Here is a 26,615-nt window from a genome sequence, read left to right on the forward strand (position 1 = left end):
CGGATTTAAAGGTCAAACTTACAAAAGGTCCAGAGCGGTTATCAAGATCTATGCATTAGTAATAGTATGTCTGTTGACTGGAGCTACTAATATAATGGCTTTGGAAGGGATTGAAACTCAAGATGTATGTGCAGCTCCAGAACGACATTCAAACCGGTATGGAGTGCCTGGTTTTGTGTATGTGGACAACGGAACCCAGCTCAAGGCCCTGCAGTACGCGAAGTTCTCCGTGAGGGACCTGGATGCGATGATACAAGACAACCTAGGGATGAAGATTATCGTTTCCAATGCTAAAGCGCACTCTGAGAGGGGAAGAGTTGAGAGAAGGATCAGGGTTCTCCGAGAAACCATGAAAAAGATGGGAGTGAATAATTCTCATCCTATGACCTGCTTACAGTGGGATACATTATTCTCTAGGATATCCAACTCAATAGATAACCTCCCCTTAGCTTTAGGAAATAATTCAAATGAAACTGCTCTGGGTTATGAGATTATTACCCCCAATAGATTGAAATTAGGACGGAATAATTACAGGTCTTTGGAGGGAAGTGGGATTGATTTGGAAATGAGCTCAAACTTCACAAAAATTCTTGAAAGAAACCGGACCATTTACCTACAATGGTACCAGGGTTTTATTGATAATATTCATTTTTTGAGTTTGAGGCCTAATAAATGGTTGAAGTCTGATCAAACCCCAGTGATTGATGATATTGTGTGCTTTGTGTTTAATGATTCTAGCTGCTCTAAAGAGTCTGTGTTTTGGAAACTTGGGAGGGTAACAGGGGTTAGTGGTTCTAAAGTTACTCTCAAGTATTCGTTAAAGGCCAAGGGAAATGAGCAAACAGTGGTAAGGAGTATGAGGGACGTCAGTATAGTTTATGCAGTAGGGGATTTTTTAAGTAATACCCTAGATCATTTCAATGATTGTGCAAAAAATCACCAAACCTCGGAGCTCCGAGCGCAAAATTATACTGATGTCCAAAGTTTGCTGCATGATGGGGGGGGGCTAGTATCTTAATAAACAGAGCACACATAGTTTTAATCACTGGTATGATGGATGATGTTTGGTTACAAGTTATCAAAATGATGAAAATGTATTTATCTAGACTACTGACGAAGGAGGATTTCCGGAAGGCTGTGAAGGAGAGATGGACAACGGAGAGGAGCGTAGAGTTCGAAGAGAGGATGAGGATGTTGATTCCTGCCCAGTTTCCCAAGGTTTGGGGAGAGACCAGAGTCACCAACAAGATTGGCATGGTAGGAGAGCTGGCGGGAAAGACTCACAGGATCAATACAGGAGGTGATGAGAGGTACATGTCATTGTATCTCAGGAGGGTATCTCACTCTGGGTTGGACTGACCTAGCAAGCTGACCCTGGATGAATTTCTGCCTCTACACGCCCCTCTCCTGGATTTCCTGGTGGAGGATACCAAGAGGGTTGACGCATGGAAGTACCCCAAGCTAGAGGAATTGGAGAAGTATCAGAGGATCAGGGGTTTGGATCTGAAGATGCTGGACAGGATCGAGGTGAGAGAGTTAGTCTGCAGAGTATCTTCACCCTCTGAGATCCTAGAGGTGAAGGAATGGATCGAGAGGATGCAGGATGCGGATCAAAGAATGTTTGGAACCAGAATTGTGTCCTTTGATGTAGAGGATGTAAAAGCGACATACTTCGACACTCTGAGGATGGCCGGGAAAGCTACTATTGATCCCAAGAATGCGATTCTGAAGAGGAAGTGCGATCCGGAGATGATGAGGGATGCCTCAAAGGATACGTTCAAGCAGATTCTTGGCAAGATTATGTTCGGGAATGGAGTATCATGGACCTGCTTGATCTCACTGGATCTGAGGAGAAACAAGAGGAAGGAGTACGTGTTCGAGAGGATGATGGTTCAGCCGGAATTGCTCGAGTTACTCCGTGATCTCCCCGTATCTGCTGGACTTGCAATCCGGAGAGATATTCGGGGAGTGGAGGAGTTTTACTCCTTGATCTCTGGTGGGGAGGTGAGGTTAGAGAGAGGATTTATTGATCTTACGTCTCTAGCCGTTCTAGCCGGGTATAAATTCCATTCAAGGAACATGACAGCGATGGGAGTGCAGGTCATTGGAACCCTACTGAACAAGAATGTTTCTACAGGAGATGACTGGTGGGGAGAGAGGTGGCAGTTGATTCCAGAGTCCCTGAAGTGATACGTGTTGGGGGATATCCAGTTCGGGTTCATGACCTACAATATCCTGGCAGGATTGTTGTTGAGAGATGTTTTTCCGGACCCAGATGTATTGTGTAGGTACCTGAAATGCAGTCAGAAGGAGGTGGCGGACTGGTTCCTGGAGTTCCTGATGGTGTCACTGGAAGGGATGGAGTATCACCAGAAGGCAGAAGAGGAAGCTGAGACGAGGGAGGAGATGGTTCTTTCTCTGAGGTACAGGAATGAGAGGGAGAAACTGTGTGAGTTTTCTCCTCCTTTGATCCGGTTATGGACTCAGATTCTAGGGAAGTGGCCTGCTCCTACTTCTGGAGGGTGTCGGTATCTACTGGAGGCGAGGGAGTGGTTTTTGGTCCAGATGGCTGTCCTGGCCCAGGCTGGATATACCTGGTCCAAGGGAAGGAGGTTGGAGTCCCCTGGGAGAGAGGAGAAGGAGTATGCCAGGTTTGGACTGGAGCCTGAAGAGCTGGAGAAGCAAGCTTGGTTGGAACCAGTGGAGAGTTTCAGAGGCTTGGAGAGGCCGAAGGGTCTGAGAATCCCGTTGTTGGTGTTGGACATGGAGAAGGTCAAGAGCAAGGAGATAGGGGAGAAGTGTACGCTGATAGGAAGGTGCCGGAGATGGTCTCTGTTGGAGTGGGCCAGGATGAACCCCCGGGATCTGTGCAAGTTCTTTACAAGGATGGAGAAGGATGTAGGTTTCCAGAGGTTTTATGGAGGTCTGTACGATGCCATGCGCCTGTGCTATCGGAGTGTCATGGACAAGAAGGCTCCAGCCGTGGAGACTACGGAGAAGGGGCTGAAGGCTGCTGTACTTCAATCACTGGAGGAGGAGTCTGAGGGATTGAGGAAGTGTGAGGAGGAGTTGAAGGTGAGAAGGATGAGGGTTGATCGGTTGACCAGGCTTTCAGTAGACTGGGAGTATGAGGAGCGAACTAAATGGAAAGGAGAAGTTCCTGCTCTACCCACTGCCAAGGTGAGATCAGGAGTGAAGCGGAAGAAGAATCCTAGGCCGGGGAAGCTGAAGAGGTCGAGGTTGAGGAGCGCAAGGGAGAGTGCGGCTGGATCTAATGCTGAGGAGCCGGTTGGTCTCTCTTCGCCCCAGCCTTCTCCTGGTTCATCCAGAGATAGGAGTGGGGTCGGAGAGAGTGTCTCCTTGCCTCAGCAGGAGGATGGCTATGAGGAGGTGGTGATGCTGGGTGAGGAGGATGACGTGTTCTTGGAGGCTGAAGAGGGGAGGACAGAAGAGGTTGTCTCTCCTAAGAGGATGAGTGCAGCTTTGAGATTCTCCAGGAGAGTTGTGGAGCAAACCCCTACCTATGATGAGATGATCGAAGGATCAGCTAGGGTTTCGTTCCCTGAGGAGATGGACCTAGAGTTGGATGTTCCCTGGGAGGACAGGATGTTTTAAGAAGTGAAGCTTACGTGAATTCAAACTCTAAAGTTTCCAGTGATTGTATTTCAGGTCTAGTTGAAGCTCAAGTCGCGGGGTGCAGATGGAACTTTTTTCGTTTTGCTCTTGGTTGGGCGAGTGTTACGCGAGCCATGCTGTGTGTATAAAGTCTATGTGATGCCCCTGTGAATTCTTGAGTTCTCCCTGTGGATCTGTACAGAACGTATTGTAAAAAAACTAGTTTTAGAAGCTGGTTCCAGACTGACTGCGCAGGCGCAAGTTTCTCGCGTGGAAGCGGACAGTTTATACCGTAGTTTATATTTGTTTGTCTTGCAAGTTCATCTATTTATTTTCGTGCCAAAAATTCTAGGATCACTGCGGCAATTATTCTTTATATATTATTAATATCATTTATTTATGTTCGGTTTGATATCTTGTAGATGTAATGTAGTGGTTCCATTCCACAGTTTTTTAATGCCCGAGTTGATTTATTTGCTGTATTGTATGATTTTATCACTCGATGCTTTTTCTGTGGGCTTATTAAAAATTATTTAGATTGAAGTCTCGGAGAAATAAACGTTCGGAACCTTATTATTATCCTTTGTTATGGAGAGCGTTCAGAAGAGGAAGGCTTACAATCCAATCCTGAGAAATACCGCACGGTACTTATATAGATTTCATTAGGTCTTTAGGAAAATCGCTAAGTAGCGAAACAATATAATAATCTAAACTATTTTATCTTGAACCCAACCTATTATATCAAAAAATAAAATATAATAATCTTAACTATTTTATCCTAAACCCCACCTATTATATCAAAAACTGAATAAAATATAATAATCTTAACTATTTTATCCTGAACCCAACCTATTATATCAAAAACTGAACAAGATATAATAATCTGAACTATTTTATCTTGAACCCAACCTATTATATCAAAAACTGAACAAGATATAATAATCTGAACTATTATATCAAAAACTGAAGAACATACAATAATCTGAACTATTTTATCCTAAACCCAACCTATTATATCAAAAACTGAATAAAATATAATAATCTTAACTATTTTATCCTAAACCCCACCTATTATATCAAAAACTGAATAAAATATAATAATCTTAACTATTTTATCCTGAACCCAACCTATTATATCAAAAACTGAAAAAGATATAATAATCTGAACTATTTTATCCTGAACCCAACCTATTATATAAAAAAATGAACAAGATTTACTAATCTGAACTATTTTATCCTGAACCCAACCTATTATATCAAAAACTGAAGAACATATAATAATCTGAACTATTTTATCCTGAACCCAACCTATTATATAAAAAAATGAACAAGATTTACTAATCTGAACTATTTTATCCTGAACCCAACCTATTATATCAAAAACTGAAGAACATATAATAATCTGAACTATTTTATCCTGAACCCAACCTATTACCGTACACACCTACGCTTTTAAATTAACACGGACGCTTTTAAATTTACTTTTAACGAACTGAATGATATCTACATCTATCATTTTTAAATTGTAAAATGAACCTTTTTTTAACTTTAAGTGCTTTAAAGGCATAGAATAAAAAAAGATGATAAATTATAAAACCTTAAAGACAAAAAATTTCAAAAACATGATAAATTATAATACTTCAAAGTCAAAAAATATAAAACCATGATAAGTTATAATACTTTAAAGACCAAAAATATAAAAAATTAATAAATTATAATATTTACCATCATTAATATAAGTTCTTTAAAGCCGTAAAAATATAAAAAATATGAATCTTGTCTACCAACATATTGAAACAATGTACGAAAATTGACGGCAGGCCGGATGCGGGTACTTAGAAATTAAATTGAAATAATTTTCTCGACTCTTAAATTCATAATTCCTATCAGACAATAAGTGTAGTACAAACTTTACACCCAGAAAAAAAAACATTATACGATTTGAAATTTTAAAATGTTAAGGTTTTTTTTCGAATTCATCAATTAAAAAAAACAATTGATATTTTTTTTCTGAAAAAGTGATGGCTTCCCACTTGAATAAAATGGATAAGAGGGTTTGAATTAGTTCACACATTTCACATTTCAAGCTTTTGATTCAAATTTTCAAAGAGCATTATAAGTAATGAAAATATCTTACATCTTTGTAACACAAATAATGGAATTAGTAGTTACACTGGTTCGTATAGTTGCCGATCAATGAATCAAAGACCATATTGATTATTATTGATGATTGATGATAAAGGAGATATAATTTATATCAAAAATAATTGATCTGCAGCCCTCACACCTAGATGTGGTTGAACCAGTCAACCAAAGCCCAAAGTGTTTCTTAAGAGCAAAAAAAGTTTAAAATGGAAGAAAGAGGAATGAGGAATAAATAAGAATGAAGAAGAAAGATGAATGAGGAATAAAGGGGAATAAGGAAGAAAGAGGAATGAGGTATAAAGAGGAATTAGGAAGAAAGAGCAATGAGGAATAATGAGGAATGAGGAATAAAGAGGAATGAGGAATGAAGAGGAATAAGGAAGAAAGAGGAGTGAGGAAAAAAGAGGAATGAGGAAGAAAGAGGAATGAAGAAGAAAAAAATGAGTAATAAAGAAGATTGAGGATTAAAGAGGAATGAGGAAGAAAAAGGAATGAGGAAGAAAAAAATGAGGAATAAAGAAGAATGGGGAATAAAGGGGAATAAGGAAGAAAGAGGAATGAGGAATAATGAGGAATGAGGAATAATGAGGAATGAGGAATAAAGAGGAATGAGGAATGAAGAGGAATAAGGAATAAAGAGGAGTGAGGAATAAAGAGGAATGAGGAAGAAAGAGGAATGAAGAATAAAAAGGAATGAGAAATAAAGAGGAATAAAGAAAAAAGAGCAATGATGAATAAAGAGGAATGAGAAATAAAGAGGAAAAAGGAAGAACGAGGAATAAAGAGGAATGAGGAAGAAAAAAAATGAGGAATAAAGAAGAATGAGGATTAAAGAGGAATGAGGAATAAAGAGGAATAAGGAAGAAACAGGAATGAGGAATAAAGAGGAATGGGGAAGAAAAATGAGTGAGGAATAAAGGGGAATGAGGAAGAAAGACTGAAAGGATGATAAGGGGAACAAGATTGGATGAAAGAATTGATGAGGGAGACAAGGAGCAACGTGGGTGACCTTCTCCGTATAGTGCTGGAGGGAGGAAACAAATTACTCAATTCAACCCGTTTTTGTGCCACTAAGCGGGGACCAGGTAATTGTGTGATGATGATTTGTGACCAAGTAATTACCAGATATCTGCAGATAGAGCTTATACAAGCACTCCCCCCCCCTTTTACTTCCTTTAATCCTGGAGTAAACTATTCCCCCCGCCCTCCCCTTGAGTACACATTGCAACTTTATCACCCCCCCCCCTCTTCCACCTTTTAAGAATACACCCAGCCATTCCATCCCTCTTTGTTTGAACGTAAAATTCACCCCCTCCCCCATCCTTTTTTGTTCAGGCTTTAAAGGGAGAGACCTGCTACGTAACATATTTAAACTGAGAATGAAGACTTGTAGAGAAAACCCTTACAAACAAAAAACACAAACGACTTTACGCTCTTATTTAAAGATTGAACACCTTAAAAATGTCTCATTGGTATCAAATAAATCATAACTTTTCCCTCTACAATATTTTACATAGCCGGTCTCTCCCATTAATACTCTCCCCCCCCCCCTTAGTTCTCGAAACGTATCTATCCATGTCCCACCGTCCGCTCTCAAAGTCAACCAGGACACAACCCACTTGGCAATAAATGCAACACAGTGACACAAGCCCCTAGGCTTCCAGTTGTTACTCTTGTGGTTGTTGTTACTTCCTTGGTTGTTACTTCCATTCTGTTTGTAATTATTGTACTTCTTGATTGGATTATTCTTATTCCATTATGCAAACTTCTCTGGATTCCTCACAACCCATTTCATAAATTTCCAATCATTCCTTTTAATATGACTGGAATTCTTGCAGAAGAAACAGCTATCTTCAGGCTGCATTGCGCCATCTTCATAGTCTGATTCGTCTGATACTAATCCAGGCATAGCGTTGCCCTGTTCTCCACATTTTGTTCGTCTTCATGTTTCTTTCCTCTGCATCAAAATAAAATTAACTCTTTAATCCCGCCATGTCATGTGAAGCTGCTCTGGGATCCGTGTTAATTGTTCTTAGGTTACACAGCTAATGATCCAGTACTTACTTAACTTTGCTCTCATTTTGCAGTACTTTAGACATAAAATGTAAACACACTTTTCTCAGTTCTGCATGGTACAAACCTAAAATCGTTGCATTCTTAAATTCTGATAATGTTCTCTTTGCTGGAAAATATGCCTGGATCCATAGCCTTAGCTTGTCTATTCTTGTCTGTCTTGTGCTGGTGTATTCTAGTTTTCTGCCTTCTTCGTCTTTTTCTTTGGTTGAGTCTTTGCAACAAACTCTGATTTTTCTTATCCCTATATCTTTAGATTCCAATGTCGTAGACCTTAGATATTTCAAACTATGAGTTCTGTTAGATCAAATAATATAAGTTTGAAATATCAAAGGTTTACGACATTGGGTTTCAAAGATATAGGGATTAGAAAATCAGAGTTTGTGGCTAAGAATCAACTCCTTTCTTCAATAATTCCTCCAAGAACTCTCCCGTTCTATATGTATCAAATACTATCCCTTCTCCTGTAGGCTGCAACAGTACTATCTCCTGTCTGGCCCCTCCCATTATACACACCTACAACATTCTTTTTATTCCCTCGTCTGGTATTATTTGCCACTCATGATTCGACAAATGATTTTCCAATTTTTCACACCAGGTAAACACTTCTTTTGGATTTCCGGCATATGGTGGAACCTTTTCTATAAAAGCTAGGACTCTTTTCTTAAGGGTAGTTTCAAATTTACCTAGTTTCTCATTTGCCTCTCCATTTCTAACCTTTATGTCCAGGTATTCCTTACTCTTTTGGTTTGCATCTGTGACCTTGGGTTTCTCCAGCATCGCTCATACTGTTGCAAATGGATCCTGGCTTTGCATTGTTATCCCATGTCTGCACTAATGATTCTTGTTTTTTTTCTTCATTTTTTCCTCTTCTTTGTCTCTCTGCATTGCTCCAATTTTCGCCTCCATAGCTAGTTTATCCAGCTCCATTTGCTCCATTCTTAGCATTACTAACTGTAATTGTAACTCTGCTGTTGGTGGATTTTCCTGCTTCTGCCATGCTCATTTCTATTTCTGAACTGCCGTAACTAGGTGGTAGCCTAGGGTAAAATGATTACACAGTATCCAGTGTTGCTGTTGCTGTCTTGTCTTCGAAAATATATCCTAGTCTTGTTTTTCTCAGTACCACGCTAAACCAGTAAATCACTTGATTTGTCTTCCTTGGAGGTCTAGGCATTTACATATAATCTAGGTTCCTTGATTCACATCGCTGCCATCAGTTTTGTAGTAAACACCTACTCCATAACAAGTTCTTGAAACGTATCTATCCAGGTCCCACCTGTCCTCTATCAAAGTCAACCAGGACACAACCTACCTGGCTCTAAATGCCACACAGTGACACACGCGTAGCTATCCAACAAGCTTTTAATCAATTCAGTGCTCTAAATGCCACAGAGGGACACAAGCCTAGCTTTCCAACAAGCTATATATCAATCCCAAATGATGGGGACGATCCACCTGGTTATATCAATACAGGGTTTCAGTGCTATGCCACACAAGCCTAGCTATACAACAAGCTATATACATCGATCCCAAATGATTGGGACATTCCACCTGATTATAAAACAGGGTTTCATTAACAACGTAATTACAAGTTATGCACTGTTATGTATATAAAGTAGCTAACAATCACAATATGAGTATATCTACGTACATGGAATGGGTTAATCGCAATACATGATTTGCGCAATTACTATATGAACAAGGTACGACGTAAATTACAATAGGCCTCTATTTTTGCTACAGTTATTCCAACTTTTATCACCATTGGTAAAAATACTTTTAAGCATAACATGAATAATTGCATAATGCATTATAAGATATAAGATACTATTAAAGTTAATATTGTAGAAAACCCTGATATTTGTGTCACGTGTAAACCTAATTTCCAACCTTTATTGCAGGAGCTAAATAAACATCAGTTGATACAATATTAAACTTTTCAGAACATTTCACTTTTTTCGGAACAACCGAACCGAACCATAAATGTTAATGTGTGGCTTCAGATATGCTTTGGAGTTATTGGTTTGTTTCTGGTCTTCATATATCTATATAGTCCATTTTATACAAAAAAAACTATTTTCGAAGTATACAGTGAACTCCGAAATACAGTGATAGTCTAAATAATCCGGAATGATGTTAATTAATTGATACATTAAAGTCGTCTGTGACCGTAGAAATAGTTTGCGGCATTCAACATTGGTAACCTGATTTTAGCAATATAAGAATTTTTTAAAAAGTTTTAATAAATGTAAAAAACCATGAAAGTGTCCATTATGAACGAAATCATTGATATCTCCGGTAATTGTAAAAGCACTTTAATGGCAGACCACATTTTAGAAATAACAGGACTAGGACTATTCTGTGATATTTGTTCTATAAAAATATATTGCTAAAATCAGGTTACAAATGTTGAAGGCCGCAAACTATTTCTAAGTTCAAAGACGACTATGAACTATCAGTCAATTTACATTATTCCGGCTAATTAAGACTATCACTGTAGTTCAAATTACAATAAGCATTGGATATCACAATTTTGTAATGTATCAAGACCTATTTCACTGATTTAATAAGTGTCCAGTAAAACTGTATGCTTTGTAAAAGCATAAAATACATCCAAGTATGTTATAATGTCGTCTTCCTATTTCAGAGTTTTCTGGTTAGCACTGTATTAAATATGATATTGAAACTTGTAATACCCGGTTCTAATCTGTTGAATCCTGTTGGTGTTGTATTGATTTTTCAATTTGCTCCAGATCTCATCAATTTTCCGAGCATGTGCGTCCTTAACACGATTAGCAAATATGCTGAGGGACTATAGACAGGAGATTTAGGATACATGGTTTGCAAGAGAATAGATAAGTACATAGAGTGGAATTAAGTCGAAAAAGTGTAAAACCGCCATTTTGTTGTACTGTTTCCATACTGCATGTGTACTTCACACATTTGTTTTATACAGGGTTACCCACAAAGGATTTGACTGTATTCTTTACATTTGACGATTCCGAGGTTAAATTAAGTCTTCTGCCTTGAATATAATCTGTTTTTGGCTTATTCAATGATTAGAAAAAAAGAAACAAGTTTACAGTTGCAGGGAATCATAAATATAACAGACAGTGTAAATTCTGTACAATCGTCACTGAAGTCTCATCTTTTGTTAGTAACCCTGTATAACCGTTTGGGCCCTGAACCATCTTTTTATAGACAAACCTTTCTTGAAAATTATTTAATTTTCTCTAAATCAATTCTCTGACAACCTGTCATTGATTCCCGAATTCCTTTTAGCATAAGCTTTACTTTACATTCCCGAGTTCATTTCAGCATAAAATTTAAAAAAAAGAAGAAATTCTAACGGATACGTCCAGAGCCCGAAATTTAAAAGAGTATCGTTGAACGAAACTACCGAGTTTCTTTTCTGGGGTCTTAGCATTTGTGTAGATTTTGATTTAAGAGATTCGAAAAAAATGGAGAATATAAACAACTTGAAAAAAATAATATTTCATTAAAAGAATATTGATATTCACAAAACTGCCTAACCCCATTCGCGAAACCCGGGTTTTAAAACTGGTTTTCATTACGATACTCTGTCTTAAGTTTTGGGCTCTGGGATCATACTGTATTATTGTGATGTACTGCGTATAATTTGTGAACATAAATAACTTTATATATGAATTTACAATTATCCATGTTTCTTTCTTTTCTTCCTTCTATCTACAATTATCCATGTTTCTTTCTTTTCTTCAATATATCTACAATTATCCATATTTCTTTCTTTTCTTTCTTCTATCTACAATTATCCATGTTTCTTTCTTTTCTCCCTTCTATCTACAATTTTCCATGTTTCTTTCTTTTCTTCCTTCTATCTACAATTATCCATGTTTCTTTCTTTTCTTTCATCTATCTAAAATTATCCATTTTTTTCTTTTCTTCCTTCTATCTACAATTATCAATTTTCTTTCTTTTCTTTATTCTTTCTACATATTATCCATTATCCTTCTATCAACATTTATCAATTTTCTTTCTTTTCTTCCTTATATCTACAATTATCCATTTCCTTTCTTTTCTTCCTTCTATCTACAGTTATCCATGTTTCTTTCTTTTCTTCCTTATATCTACAATTATCCATTTCCTTTCTTTTCTTCCTTATATCTACAATTATCCATTTCCTTTCTTTTCTTCCTTATATTTACAATTATCCATTTCCTTTCTTTTCTTCCTTCTATCTACAATTATCCATTTCCTTTCTTTCCTTCCTTATATCTACAATTATCCATTTTCTTTCTTATATCTACAATTATCCATGTTTCTTCCTTTTCTTCCTTATATCGAACCAGTCAACNTTTCTTTTCTTCCTTCTATCTACAATTATCCATGTTTCTTTCTTTTCTTCCTCATATCTACAATTATCCAAGTTTCTTTCTTTTCTTCCTTCTATCTACAATTATCCATGTTTCTTTCTTTTCTTCTTTATATCTACAATTATCCATGTTTCTTTCTTTTCTTTCTTCTATCTACAATTATCCATGTTTCTTTCTGTTCTTCCTTATATCTACAATTATCCATGTTTCTTTCTTTCCTTCCTTCTATTTACATTTATCAATTTTCTTTCTTTTCTTCATTCTTTCTACAATTATCCTTCTATATACAATCGTCCGTTTCCCTTTCTTTTCTTCCGGCTATCTACATTTATATTGTTCTTTTTTCTTCCAGTTATCTGCGCCTGCATTAATGCATTTTTCTTTCTATACTTCCCTCCATTTGCATTCATTTTCTCTTGCAATTTTCTTCGTTTAATCTTCTGTTATCAATATTTACCTGCATTTCTTAACTTATCCTTTCTTTTCTATTTTTAGATCAAAAGCTATTTTCTCCTTCTATGTGTGAATATCCTTTCTACGTTCGTCGTCTTTTTCATTTCTCACTTTTATTTAATTTTGTTCATTTGTATACTCAGATAAATTTTTCTTTTTCTTTTTCCTCTCGCTCTCCCTGTTTGATAAAGATCCTTATTCACTGGTTCTGTTTTCAGAATAAGTAAGACGACATTTCAATTTGAAATCTTTTTATCTAACAGTTTGACCATAGACTAATCCTTATTCCTGAACACAAAATAATCGATATGGAATTTTGTGAAATGAAAAATCTTCCCTCTAATTATTCTATTGTTGTTTAAAAAATAAATGTTAATTATTCAAACAAAAACAGATATCGGAAGACGACATTTTATTGAGTATTAATTCTTATTTCATGATAAATGACTGACAAGGGTATAAAATTACAAAACAAATTATTTTGATATAGTTTTATTATTTAATGAACTGTATCTTGTTGAAGATGTAATAAGAGAAGAGTGAAGACACGGATTAAATAAAATGATTAATGTCTATCTGATCTTTTTCACAGTTTTTCCTAATTATGCAGCGCAATCCAATCGTACTTCAAATAATATAGAAAATGTAAGTAATGTTAGTCTAGAGGCGTATACAGGGCGTGGGCTTTGAGGATTAAGCCCCCCCCTGTCGAGAAGTGATTATTAGGGGGAGGCCCACCCCCTTGGAATGTCAAAAAAGGTTAAGCTTCCATGGAAAAGTTATTTTCTGCGCCCCTGTGTCAGTGTGTTATATATTAACAGTTAAAATTAGACAACAAAATGTTCGATAATCATTTTTAAAGATAAAAAATGTTACAAATTACAAAAAAATAGCGATATTGTTGATTTGAAGAAAGAGTGAATTTGATAGTAAATTCGCTGGTAACGGTTGAGTTCCCTAATTAGTTGACTTATTGCACAAGTAAGCTAAACTGTTTTTAAAGAAGTTGACTTTTAGGGGTCAGAAATAGTTTAATTTAGCTCATTTGCTCTAGAATTAAACCCAAATCTCAAAGCATTAAAATTTTTAAGTAAGATTTATTTCCCTTTTCTGAAATATGTTAACTACTAATATGATAATTAGAAATAAAAGTATTCGCCTAAACTCTTATTTATTGATTTCTATATCTTAGCAATTAAACCTTTGATATTTCGAATAAATTGTCTATGGATTGAGTCTTCGAAACACAAACTCAAATTTTCCAATTCCATTTCTTTGCAATCTGCTGATGCAAACCTTTGATATTTATTTGAAGCTTAGAATATTTAATTTAACTAAAATTCATAGTTTGAAATATATAAAGGCTCACGTGTATTGGATTTCAAAGATAAGGGGTTAGCAAATCAAAGTTTGTGGCAAAGACTCAGATCCTTTGCTTGAGGAGGGAAGTCAAATCCAATTTTTGATATTTAAAAATACAAAAAAATTCCTAAGAATTATCTTAACAAATATTATAATTACTTATTCATTAGAATTATCTTAAAAAACTTTCTTAAATCCATTTTCCCCAGGGCGACTTCCAAATTATCAACTTCCTAAATGTGCAATTTCCCAAGCGGCATCTTCCTAAAGGTTAGGTTAGGCCCTCTGGGCGCCCCAGGCTACAATAGGGGGCAGAGCAATTTGGCTATGATGGGCTAGAACAGACTGGGGGGCCGAGCTCCGCAGCTAGTACAGACATGGGAAGTTGCCGCTTGGGAATTTGAACATTTGGGAAATTGTCACTTGGGCAAATACCCTTGGGAAGTTGCCGCTAGGGAAAAATGCCATTGAAAAGTAAATAACATCAAATGTACACATTAACACTGGTTTAAACTTTTAATTATCTTATAGGATACGCTCCAAGTAGAATATGAATACATGGAGTATGACGAAACCCAGATGAACGAGGACGGATTGAGATTAATCGGAGGAACAGCAGTAACTCCTTCCGATTATCCGTTTGCCGTCGCACTGTCTCCGAACTACAAGGGTAATCGTGGATTTTAATTTTTACTATCAGTCTTAATTTTGATTTTGTTTTTTAATAATTTTCGCTGGCGCTGGATTTTCGAACATTCCTGGAAAATATGAAAATGTCGTCTTCATTAACAAAAATCCTCGAAACAGGAATAAATGTTTTAAAAAGTAACTCTCAGATCATAAACATACAAACTATTTTGAAATATCAACTATTTACGAATGCGTCGAAAAAAAATCGATGACTATTATTTGTAAGATCTGAATGATTTGTTTGGAATTAAATTGATTTGTTAACGATCCGAGTTGAATGTTGCATCTTTCTGAATTTGTATGGACACTACGTTCTTCGGTATTAGTTGTTTTTAACAATTTTCTCCTTATAGACGCAACAGATAGAAGTAAGATTAGTAATGATCAAAAGCGCTTTTTTTACCGCATTAAGCTTATACCCACTTTCATTTTTCGCGAACACTCCCTTTAATGCTGGTACAATTTCAAGGACTAATTGTGCATAGTTTTCAGGCATTATTTCAAATAAAATATGTCACTAACTAACGTATTTAGTCTTCAATTGCATACGCTTCTCGTTGACTGATTTTTCTAACTGTATATAGTGTCTTGCGAATATATTAAGAAGTACAATATATGGCAATGGAAGAAAATGTTCTCTATTTAAAACTTGTGACGACATGTATAATTTGCCCATTTCTTTGTTGCCACCTATTGTACTTGATAATCTATTTTGTGTCTTGTGAAAAGAGATTCTTAACCAATTCAGAGGCTTAATCAGGTGGGGCTATTAGGGTTCAGCTCCCCCCTGGATCGTGGTTTCCTGGATCCCCTCCCTGAGTACGCCCCTGTTTTCCAAATATATTGTAATTTTAACATTAAGGAGACGAAGAGACAGATTGGAAGCGTCCTAAACGTATTTGTAGTGGTGTTCTCTTTCATCCTAGGTAATAATTAGGTTTCAATGTATTTTGGGGTATAATTGAAACTCTTTAATGCACCAAAACAATATCCTTGCTTTCCTTTCTTTTAGGGGTACAATTTCAAGTCTTTCAGTTCATATATTTGAAAAATGTAAAAAAAAAACACACTTTAGGAATAATAAACTAAGGATTTGGTCTTTACTTGTAGTTAAATACTGTTGTTGACGGAAAACAGCAACACGCTAGACAAATCAGGATAATAGGCCGGTTAGGATTCTGGTGGGGGATGTTTATTTTCCCCGGACAATTCTTTCCCGATAGGCCGCACAAATACACACAACAGAGTAACCCCGTCTCAGAAATTCGATAACAAAATCTTTATTTCCTAAAAAATAACATAAATTATAGGTCATGGTTACTTGTACAATGTTATAATGAATATTAATAGTAGAAAAAATCTTACGAATTATTTAGGGATGGTCGGGGGTGGCTTATTGTTGATCAGTATTGAAATACGTTTTTTTAACTTCTGAAAAATTACAGTTGAATATTTAACGAAATTCACTAATGCTTCTTATGAAAATATTTTGCTTAACTTTAATGATTTCACAATAACGAAAATGGTTGAAGTTCTGTGGGACAAAGAACAAAGAATATGCGGGCTGAAATAATTTGGTTTGGCCTGTCTCCGAGAGGAAATTTTACGTTGAAGACGACATTATCCGGAGTCTTAAAGTTAATGGTTAACAACTGTGTTCTTTAACATATTAATAGTTGCCAAATTATCTTTTCGTAAAGCTGTCTCAATTTTGAGAGTTCCCTATTCACATCGATACCCTTTGAACCATTATCTGATTAACAACGAGGAAACCAGAACAAAACTCCATTAATTTTCTTACAGAAAAACAAGAATATCTCTATGATTTTTGCTTAAACAAAGGTTTAAAGGCTTCCATTGGGAATCGGGAGGGTCACTTGAAATTGGTTTGCAGCATCTTCAACTAGAAATATTCCTAGATGGGTTCTCACTGCTGCTCATTGCTACCAACCCTTTACTAAGTATTATGATGGAGAGGAGGAATGTGTCAAACAAACTATGCAGAACGGAGAATATGAGGTCACTTTCAGTAAAGGGGGTGTTCACAAATATTAAAAAGGGGGTACAGGACTAATATTGTTTAATTTAATTTTTTAACTGAAACTGAAACGTTTGTTGGAAAGAGTCCTTTTAAACTCTGTCTGCACAATAATAAATATGACATCAATGGGTTTTCTAGCTTAGAACCAATCATTTTCCATTATGTTTTTCTTTAATATAAAAAGTGATTTGAAGATTTATGCTACGGAAACAATGAAGGAAATTGTCAGAATTAAATATTTTTCTAGGATGACGAATACACTGCTAAGTGCACTAGGTTGAATGATAAGAATGCCTACGTGATAGAACCAACCAAGGGTAAACCCCAACTATGGATTGGATATACTGATGTACTAAACAAACTGACAAACTCAGGAGTTAAGGTTTAAAAGATAATAATTGTAAAATTTTTTTTTCAAATATTAAACTATTTTCTTATAGTTATCTGGGAAGATAATTGTTAAACATCTGTACTCTATGAAGTAAGTTGATTTCTTCTTAAACATTGCTCAGTGCTCTTTGCTATTTCATCCTTAATTCTATGAATTATATTTAATCTGAAAACTCTTGTATTGGATACACTTGTCCCTTAATCAAGATTGTTAAATCTCTATATCCACTGTGGACACTTTTGATTTTCTGCGAAATCCTCTCTTTTGGATATGTCTGATGGGGAGAGTTCTCTCATTGCTGTTCGGCTTTTACAATCGACACTCTGATTGGTTGCATTTTAGACATTTTCCTGAAATTTAATGTAAGATTACAACAATCCATTAATGAAAGAGCAGATCAAGCATTGATCTCGATATCCACAATTTTAAAGTTTTCAGCTTTGTTCAATCTAAATCTAAAACCAATGTACTGTATTTTTGTACAAGGCTAATTATGGTTACCTATACTGCACTGTATTATGGAAATGATTTAATGCAACTCAAAAAGATTACGAAAAAATTCTTTAACCATTTCACATAGCATCTTTTGTTAGATGTATACTTTAAATCAATTTAACTGAAGAAATGTGGAGGTTACCAAAGATGTAATGCAAAGAAAGTTATTTCAGAAGTGTACGCATCTTTTGTACTGCAGTGTACTGTCTCTTGGCGGTAATGTAAACACAAGACGGATGTTACCGCCTGACATTGGATCCATTTTTCACATACAAAAATCAATGAAATATTCTGGTCATATGAAACTATTATTTGAATTATCAAAATTATCAAATTTAATGCTTTTAACCTCCTCGGATACTAAAAGAACACTGATGCATCTATTCTTGTTTACAAACACCGCCCAGAGAGAACTGGTTTCAATATGTCGCAGAGTATACGCGACCGCAATTAACTTGCATTACACCCTTGGAGGTTACTGCATTGTATCCATACTAGCTTTGGAACCCAGATTTGCCTGGAAACAAAGTTTTCCCTATTATTGTCAACCCTATCAACTTACAATTTTTAAACTTAAGTAGGAACATTTCCGTGGTTCTACTGAGATTTCAAATTATAATAGTTGAGGCAAATCAGTCAAGATGCTTCTGGGTTATGATCGGGCATTAAAAACAGATATTACTATTTTTTGTATATTTGATAACTGTACTAAAGGAATGTGGAAGTTACTGAAGATTTTGATTCTAAACGAGGAAGTTATGGAAGTTTTGGAGGCTATGATATATCGCTAATATACCTAGAGAAAACAGTTATTATTCACTCAAAAATAAAGGTATAATATATTTTCTATAAAAATGCCAATTTATGAAGAATCTTTACAATATGTGCTGTATGTAGCTGGGCAACGTTTGTTTTTAAAAGTAACGGCAAACGCCGTTAACGAACAAATAAACGAAATCAACCATTTTTTGAAAAAATCACGGAAAATAACGACGTATTAATTTTTATTTCTTGGCTGCCGGGATAAAATCACTTGAGCCGAGATGAAATATTCTCAGCAGGGATATAATATTTATTACGTCCCTGCTGCCAATATTATATCCTGGCTAGTAATTTCAATCATCATAGTAAATGCTATAGCAAACTTTATTACAATCAGGTTATATAGAAAGAAAATATAGATACAGTAATGTTATTTTTCAACGAATAATGGTTCCATTAAAGAAGTGAATCATGACAGCATTGTCATTTTTAGTTATCTTGTAAGATCCTGCTGTGCCCGAAAAGGCAGATTTTTGCTGAACCGAAGATCCTTTCCTAGCTGATGGGTTAGGTTCAAGAGATGTCTCTAGTTCACTATCAGCAGGATTCTCCGTAGTTTCAGAAGTTTTAATCTCAACATTTATAGAGTTCTCAACTGTAGATGCAGCTGGGTATACTTATAGAGAAGCCATATTCATCACTGCACGTTTACTAGTTGATATATATTCTTGAGGCATATTAACAGATTTACAGCCATAGAAACTAATTAATGGTTGAGCTGAGGCTCCATCGTCTGCAGCAGCAGTAGTATCTGATGACCTTTTGAATGAATGGAAAGTATAATCTGCAAGATTTGGTTTACCAAAAGTTCTAGTAACCTCATGTGAAGCCACAGCTATTATGTTTTTTCCAAGAGGCTGGTTTACAAAACTTGATCCTCTTCCTGGTCTGAATTGACATTTTTAGCTTTTTGCAAAAAAAAAATAAATCAAATAGCAGAAGTTGAAAACCATAATTCTTCGGCAAACATTGTTCACTGTTTATTTGATATCAAAACTTTCCCATCCAAAAAAAACATGGCCAGTGAATCTATTTAAATCCAGTTTAATTTGTTCTTCATAGGTTTGGACAATAGCCGCTCAGTCAATTTCTGAACTTGAATTAGGTTTAGGTACCAAAAATCTAAACAAAATGAAAATTATGAATTTTCAACCACAATATTAATTATATTGAATATAACCTTGAAATTTTATTGGTCCGATCTTTGTTTGGCACATTCATGAACCACATAAACTCCTTATTGTCAAATAGTAATTTTTCCAGAACCAAGCTCATGACCTCAGTGTGGCGGAGTCCTCTTATATCTTATTCCAGATATGTCTGGCTACTCCTTCCTTCAATGATATCATGAGATCTGGTATCCTAGTTCCTCTCTATGTATGGATCCTATACCAGATATGTTTAGCTAGTACATCCTTCAATGATATCTTGAGTTCTGGTATCCTGGTTCATCTCTCTATAGATATCCTATACCAGATATGTCTGCAAGTCCATCCTTCAATGATATCTCAAGCTCTGGTATCCTAGTTCCTCTCTATGTATAGATCATATACCAGATATGTTTAGCTAGTACATCCTTCAATGATATCTTGAGTTCTGGTATCCTGGTCCATCTCTATATATATCCTATACCAGATGTGTCTGCAAGTCCATCCTTCAATGATATCTCAAGCTCTGGTATCCTGGTTCATCTCTATATATATCCTATACCAGATATGTCTGCAAGTCCATCCTTTAATGATACCTCAAGCTCTGGTATCCTGGTTCATCTCTATATATATCCTATACCAGATATGTCTGCAAGACCATCCTTTAATGATACCTCAAGCTCTGGTATCCTGGTTCATCTCTATATATATCCTATACCAGATATGTCTGGCAAGTCCATCCTTCAATGATACCTCAAGCTCTGGTATCCTGGTTGGGTATGGAATGTATACTAGGGAAGAGAGCTGTTTAACTACAGGAGAAGGACCACTTAAACTTCATTATTGTGATCAGGTAACAAGCTTTCATGTATAAGTCAAAACTTCTAAGATATTTCCATCTCAACTTTTCTTTACAAAAATTATCAAAAAAAAAAACTTTAATTTTTTGTAATTGGATAACTCAAAAAGACTAGGTTAGAAAAAAGCGATCCTCAAAAAAAGGAATTGCAAGATATGCAGGGTGAGAAAAAAACCAAGATTATCACTGTTTTGGACAAAAATTCCAAAATTTTAAGGCATAAAAGAAATAAAACATGATAAGAGAAAATTCAAAAATATTTTTGAAAAATTGAAAAAATTATCGCAAAACCAAATTTTTTTGTTAAATGAAATTTTTTTTAAAATTGTTAGGAAAATGTTATTCTATTGCTTTCCAAAATTTCATCAAAATTTGAATAAGATATAACAAAAAATCCAAAAAAAAATCAAAGTTAAAAACTGCAGTTAGTGTTATCAAATAATATTAATACCTTAGAACTATTATGACTTCAAAAATGCAATTAATTGGTTTACATTTTTTGTCATATCACATTTAATTTTTAATGAATCTTTATGAAATTTTGGAAAACAATAGAATAAAGATTTCCAAACGATTTTTTCGCTGATTTTTTAAAAAATGTTCCAAAAATATTTTTGAATTTATTTATCCAAAGCAAACAAAACTTTTTAAAATGTTGTCCCTGACCTTTCTTTGACTTATCCTGGAATTTGACTGTTTAGAATAAATGTAATAGTTCTGCTCCCGCCCCGAGATCAAAACTGTGTCAGGAGTTTCTCAGGATACTAATTAACCAATTAATTAACCAAATAGTCATTTATTCAATGAATCATTCAAAAAATAAATTAATAAAACAACTATTAAACAAATTGATGAACCAACCGACTAATCAGTGACCTAGTGATCAATTGATCCCTGAACAAAATAACAAATCAATCATAAACAGAACTTCCAATTAATCATTCATCTAATCAATCAATCAATCGATAAAGTAAAAGTTTTGAACTTTGTTCAGTAGTATCTCATATATTTACGATTGATTATTAGTTCTGAGATGACCCCTGACAATATCCTGGATATAGAAGAGGAACTCATTATCCTGGAAGATCCGGAGAACTTTTCCGCTGGGGCAACCTACTGCTATAGAGATAATTCATCAGAACTCCACGAACAGGCTGAAGGTACAGCATGCACCTCTAACCCTTTAATAAAAGTAAATTCAACCTAAAGTCTGACCGCGTCAACCTTGTTGCACAGGCTAGTCCTATTTCGTGTCTGCTTTATTTACCCGATGTTGATACGGAATCAAAATGTTTTGAATATGCCTGGTAAAAACTTATTAATCCTAGGGTTTGTTGCTAACGGATGGTGTACAGTATCTCAGAATATTTATCATAACACCCATTCACAAAAGAAAACTGATGGTAAAATTATAATAATTGCTTAAAAAATTTTCTTATCTGACCGGAACTGGTCAAATTGTTTTCCCTTTAACATAATCTGTCCTAATATGACCTGATCCACGCTTATATGCCCTGATTTAACCAATTCTGACCTTCTTTAACATATAATGTCCTAATATGACGTGCTCTATCCTAATATGGCCTGATTTAACCAAATCTGACCTATTCTACCATAATCTGCACCTAATATGACGTGCTCTATGCTAATATGACCTACTCTAACATAATCTGTCCTAATAGGACCAGATTTAACCAATTTTGACCTACTCTAACATTATCTGCCCTAATCTAACCTGATTTTACCAATTCTGACCTACTCTAAATAATCTGTCCTAATATGACCTGATCCATGCTAATCTGACCTGATTTAACCAAATCTGACCTACTATAACATAATCTGTCCTAAAATTACGTACTCTAAGTTAATCTAACCTGATTTAACCAAATCTGACCTACTCTAACATAATATGTAAGGCAAATCTGTCTTAATATGACCTGCTCCAACCTACTCGATGCTAATTTGACCTTATCCGATTAAATCTGACCAAATCTGACCTAGTGTGCGCAACTCCAGCGTTTTCTTAAATAATAGGAACTAATCTGACCTGCTCTATCTAATCTAATCCAATCTCTTCTAACTAATATACTCTAACCCTATCTCTTTAAGCTAAGAATCAGCCCTGATCCTTTACTCTCATTCAAAACTGATGAGTGCTCCTTTTATTTTGCTTTGAAACTAATTTTTAGACATGAACTGGGGATTCTGCAGTTCGGAATGTTTCCAAGGTAAAAGGAACTGAGTTCTTGTAACAAACTCTGATTTTCTGATCCCTAAATCTTTGCACCCCGAGGTTGTAGACCGTGTAGAGTTCGCTGCAGCGTACCTCAAATAAACCTGAGTTTACAATGCTTTGTATCTTAATAATTACAAAGATATTGAAATTGGAATTGCCAGACTTAGGGATGATTTACGATAATTAATTCAAGATTCATTACCGTTAACATCTGATAGTTCCAGGTCCAGGATTCATGACTTATTTACTCTATAATAATATTCTAGCTCCGTCCAACCTTGGTAAACTCCGAGAGAAACCTGATATTACAGTTCTAAGTGAACCACTCTGTAAAAGCTTCCTGGATGATTCTCTAAGTAAGTTGCTTAAAGGGACTGTGAGAGTAATTTCAAGTGACCCTTCATGCAAAGATACCAACACCTGATGCACAACGGTACCCTGGAAACATTTATCTGATCAATAATGTGAAAGATATTGACGTTTTTCTAAAGGTTTAAATGTATTTAATTCTGATAGTTCCCATATGTTTTCCTGCAATATAAATGTGCAAGCTACTTTTGTACCGTTGTGAATCGGGCGTTGCCATCATTGCAAGGAGGGCCGCTTGAAATTACGCTTACAGTCTCATTAATTAATTTCTGATTTAGTTGACGTCAGACAATATTTTAATTCAAAAGAAATTGATTACTTTCTGATTACTCGCATTAAACTCTAATTTTCTAATCCCTAAATCGATTCATTCTGATGATTTCAAACTTTAACTATTTTATCTAGCAGAGTCCGAATTTAATGAATTTGTGCCGCGTCTCGAATTCGCCAAAAACTGGTTTCAATTGAACGCCGGCAAATCTTGAAACATTGAATACAATTTTGAGTGGAACAAACCATATTTGAGAGCCGCGGCTCAAATTCTTTAAATTCGGCTTCAAAAGTCATAGTTTGAGATATAATAGGTCTACAAGACCATTAAGAAGATTTCAGTTATTTAAGTCCATATGAGGGTTTTTTAGATTGAGCTAATTTTGATAAATTTTGATTTTTTTAAATGTAGACGAAGATAAGAAATATGGAGAGAAAAGATTGAAAGTATGGCCACGTATACTGTGTGGGGGTGTTCTTAAAAACTGGAACTTTAGCTTATGGACTAGAACTGAATCAGGGTTTCAGGTACACTAGACAGGGTGTACCAATTTAGAGACGACATTAAAAAACTGGCTCGACCACACTTGGGAAATCTGGCAAGTAAAGAAGATATAATAATTTATTAGTTTGAGTATGCAAGGGTTACCCATAAAAGATGAAACTTTAAAGACGATATAAAATTCATATATTATGGAAATCCCGTAGTTACAGGGTGTTCCACGAAACATGACAGTTGGTAAATAGTTTAGAATGTCTTCTTCCATTATTTGTTAACTTGTTTAATATCAAAGACATTAATAAAAATATTATATTCGAGTCATATTATATAGTAAAATTAATTTCAAAGTAAAACATACTTGAGCAAAAGATTTTTTAAACGAAATAAGCTTCAAACAGCCTTTAATATCTAATACATTGTATGGAAGACGACATTCAAAATTTTAACCAACTGTCATGTTTCGTGGGACACCCTGTATATAAAGTTTTCTGTCTCAAATATAGTCTTTGAATGGCTTGTTAAATGATTTGAAAAAGAAAGTAACAATTTTACATTTTCAGAGGATCCTGAACATAAGGAAACAGACTGTATATATAAATTCCGTACAGTCGTCTCTAAAATATCATCCTTTGTGGATAACCCTGTACCACACCGGACTAACCAGAGTGAGCAGCATTTGGTTTTTTCTATTTGAAATCAAACGTGTTTTGGTCTATAATTCAACAATCATTTACTTTAAGGATTTATTTATTTTATACATTTTCATTTAAAATGAATCAGCCAACAAAAAAGTATTTAAGAAAAAGACTTACAAATTATGTTTAATGGGTCAAATTGTTAACGAAAGTCACAGCTTTCTGGAATATTGACAGAACCGTTAAATCCACGGGGTACTAGCGTACAAATAAATATCTCTGAGATCGAATACTAATTTCATGTCGTCGCTATATTTCAACGTTTTTGGAACAACCTGTAGATATTAGAACGCACCAAAAGGGCAGAAAATGTACACTGTGGTACGCTAAAATAATCGATAAATATGTTAACCATTTATTTCTGTAAATTTTCTTTTAAAAAACAAAAATAAGACGACATTTAGGAGTTGGGTTCTGATATTGAGGATAAGTTTATTGCCTCGGGAATGCACTTTGGACAGACATTGGGGGAATTATTCCAAGGTAACATAAGTTGGAAAAATATTTTCTGCACGTTTAAAAAATGTGAATATTTAGTAGTAAGTACAGTGGTAGGCAAGTATATCAATACAATGAAGACGACTTTTTTGTATTAAGCTTTTTTCAAATTACAAGTTTACAAGTAGTCAAAGAGTACAGCTTGATAAAAATCAAAATTTAAATCGAAAGTCGTCTGCATTGTATTGATATAATCGCCTACCACTGTAGTATTTAGAAAACAGTGGAATTATTCTTGTCTTCTTTCTGTCTCTTTTTTTACTTATAAGTGATCTATTTCCAAAATTGTTTTAAAGTCAAAACTTTTGTGCTGGGAATCTCGAGATCAAGCATTGATTCTTTATATCTATCTTGTATTGGGAATCTCGAGATCAAGTATTGATACTTATATCTATCTTGTGTTGGGAATCTCGAGATCAAGCATTAATACTTATATCTATCTTGTGTTGGGAATCTCGAGATCAAGCATTGATACTTATATCTATCCTGTGCAGAACACAGAACAATTGAACTAATTCCAAAGCTAGAGATATGGTTGCAGCAATTGGAAAGAAATTGAGTCTTTGTCACAAACTCAAATTTTCTAATCCCTGTATTTTTACGACCATATGATTGATGTTTCAAACCTAGATTATTTGTTCTACCAGAAGTAATAGTTTGAAATATCTAAGGTCTACGACATCTAATCTAATCTAATTTAATAATTTATTTTACCGCTGAAAATGTAACAGGTTGAGCATGCAAATTATAACAATCAATTCAATTGATTCCAAGAGGAAGTATAATAGTCATAGCAGAGCTGTTTTCAGATTGATCTACTGGTAGTTATATCAACGATTTAAATTAGAACTTATGTGGACGTCTTAGGACTGGTTTTGGAGAAGACGGATCGGAACAGGAATCGAGCAAGGATCATCAGTCTCAGAAAACACAAAGAACTATGATGTCGCACATAGCAGTCATATTATCATTGTTCTTCTGGCAGTTTTTGGATTTAGAGAATACTCCAGATTATATTACACCAGGAGGAGTTGAAAACGATCCTACTCTTTGCTGTTTATCTGATGTTAATGTAGAGATGAGTTATAAACACAAGAACGAGACAGCTTTGACAGAATAAGAGCACAGCAGATAAATCTTTCAAATATGTATAATCAGACTTAATCTGTAACATAGATATCAAAATACACATTAGTTGGAATCATACAGGGTGTCCCACGAAACATGACAATAGCAAGACGACTTAAAAGTCGTCTTTGATATATGAATTTATTTGTGACATTTAGTCTTCTATCTACTTTAACATTTATGATTCTTGAAACAATTATCACATAATTCTCCTAGCCCTGGCATTTCCAAAAAGTGGTCTGCATTTTTTGAGCTTTCAATATTACCGGAGATATAAAGAGTTTGGTTCAGATTTCAATTTTGTTAAATAAAAGCAAAATTGTCGAAATCTGAACGAAATTCTTCATATCTCGGGCAATATTGAAAGCACAAAAAAGGCAGACCACATTTTGGAAATGGCAGGACAAGGGAAATTTTGTGATTATTATCTCTAGAAATTTACTTCTAAAATTAGGTTGACAAATA

At 35.1% G+C, this 26,615-nt stretch overlaps 1 protein-coding gene across 3 annotated transcripts in view; it reads left to right on the forward strand.

Annotated features, from left to right (window-relative positions):
* The first annotated feature begins 13,144 nt into the window (after window positions 1-13,144).
* LOC111718305 (uncharacterized) overlaps window positions 13,145-26,615 on the forward strand; it is an 18,940-nt gene continuing 5,469 nt past the window's right edge. The window contains exons 1-16 of one of the 3 annotated variants that reach the window (XM_023493860.1): window positions 13,145-13,289; window positions 14,538-14,676; window positions 15,559-15,622; window positions 16,616-16,715; window positions 16,985-17,119; window positions 17,178-17,218; window positions 18,338-18,455; window positions 20,315-20,446; window positions 21,154-21,212; window positions 21,479-21,612; window positions 21,781-21,855; window positions 22,642-22,680; window positions 22,955-23,044; window positions 23,740-23,855; window positions 24,929-25,007; window positions 25,890-26,237. In XM_023493860.1, the coding sequence (XP_023349628.1) occupies window positions 13,206-13,289; window positions 14,538-14,676; window positions 15,559-15,622; window positions 16,616-16,715; window positions 16,985-17,119; window positions 17,178-17,218; window positions 18,338-18,455; window positions 20,315-20,446; window positions 21,154-21,212; window positions 21,479-21,612; window positions 21,781-21,855; window positions 22,642-22,680; window positions 22,955-23,044; window positions 23,740-23,855; window positions 24,929-25,007; window positions 25,890-25,966 (1,482 nt within the window). In that variant the 5' untranslated portion in view covers window positions 13,145-13,205 and the 3' untranslated portion in view covers window positions 25,967-26,237. Of the gene's footprint in view, window positions 13,290-14,537; window positions 14,677-15,558; window positions 15,623-16,615; window positions 16,716-16,984; window positions 17,120-17,177; window positions 17,219-18,337; window positions 18,456-20,314; window positions 20,447-21,153; window positions 21,213-21,478; window positions 21,613-21,780; window positions 21,856-22,641; window positions 22,681-22,954; window positions 23,045-23,739; window positions 23,856-24,928; window positions 25,008-25,889; window positions 26,238-26,615 lie in introns of those variants that run through there. The other 2 variants (XM_023493861.1, XM_023493859.1) reach the window with 2 other exon arrangements.

Source organism: Eurytemora carolleeae, unplaced genomic scaffold (genome assembly GCF_000591075.1).
Source record: "Eurytemora carolleeae unplaced genomic scaffold, Eaff_2.0 scaffold36, whole genome shotgun sequence".
NCBI classification, from domain to species: Eukaryota; Metazoa; Arthropoda; class Copepoda; order Calanoida; family Temoridae; genus Eurytemora; species Eurytemora carolleeae.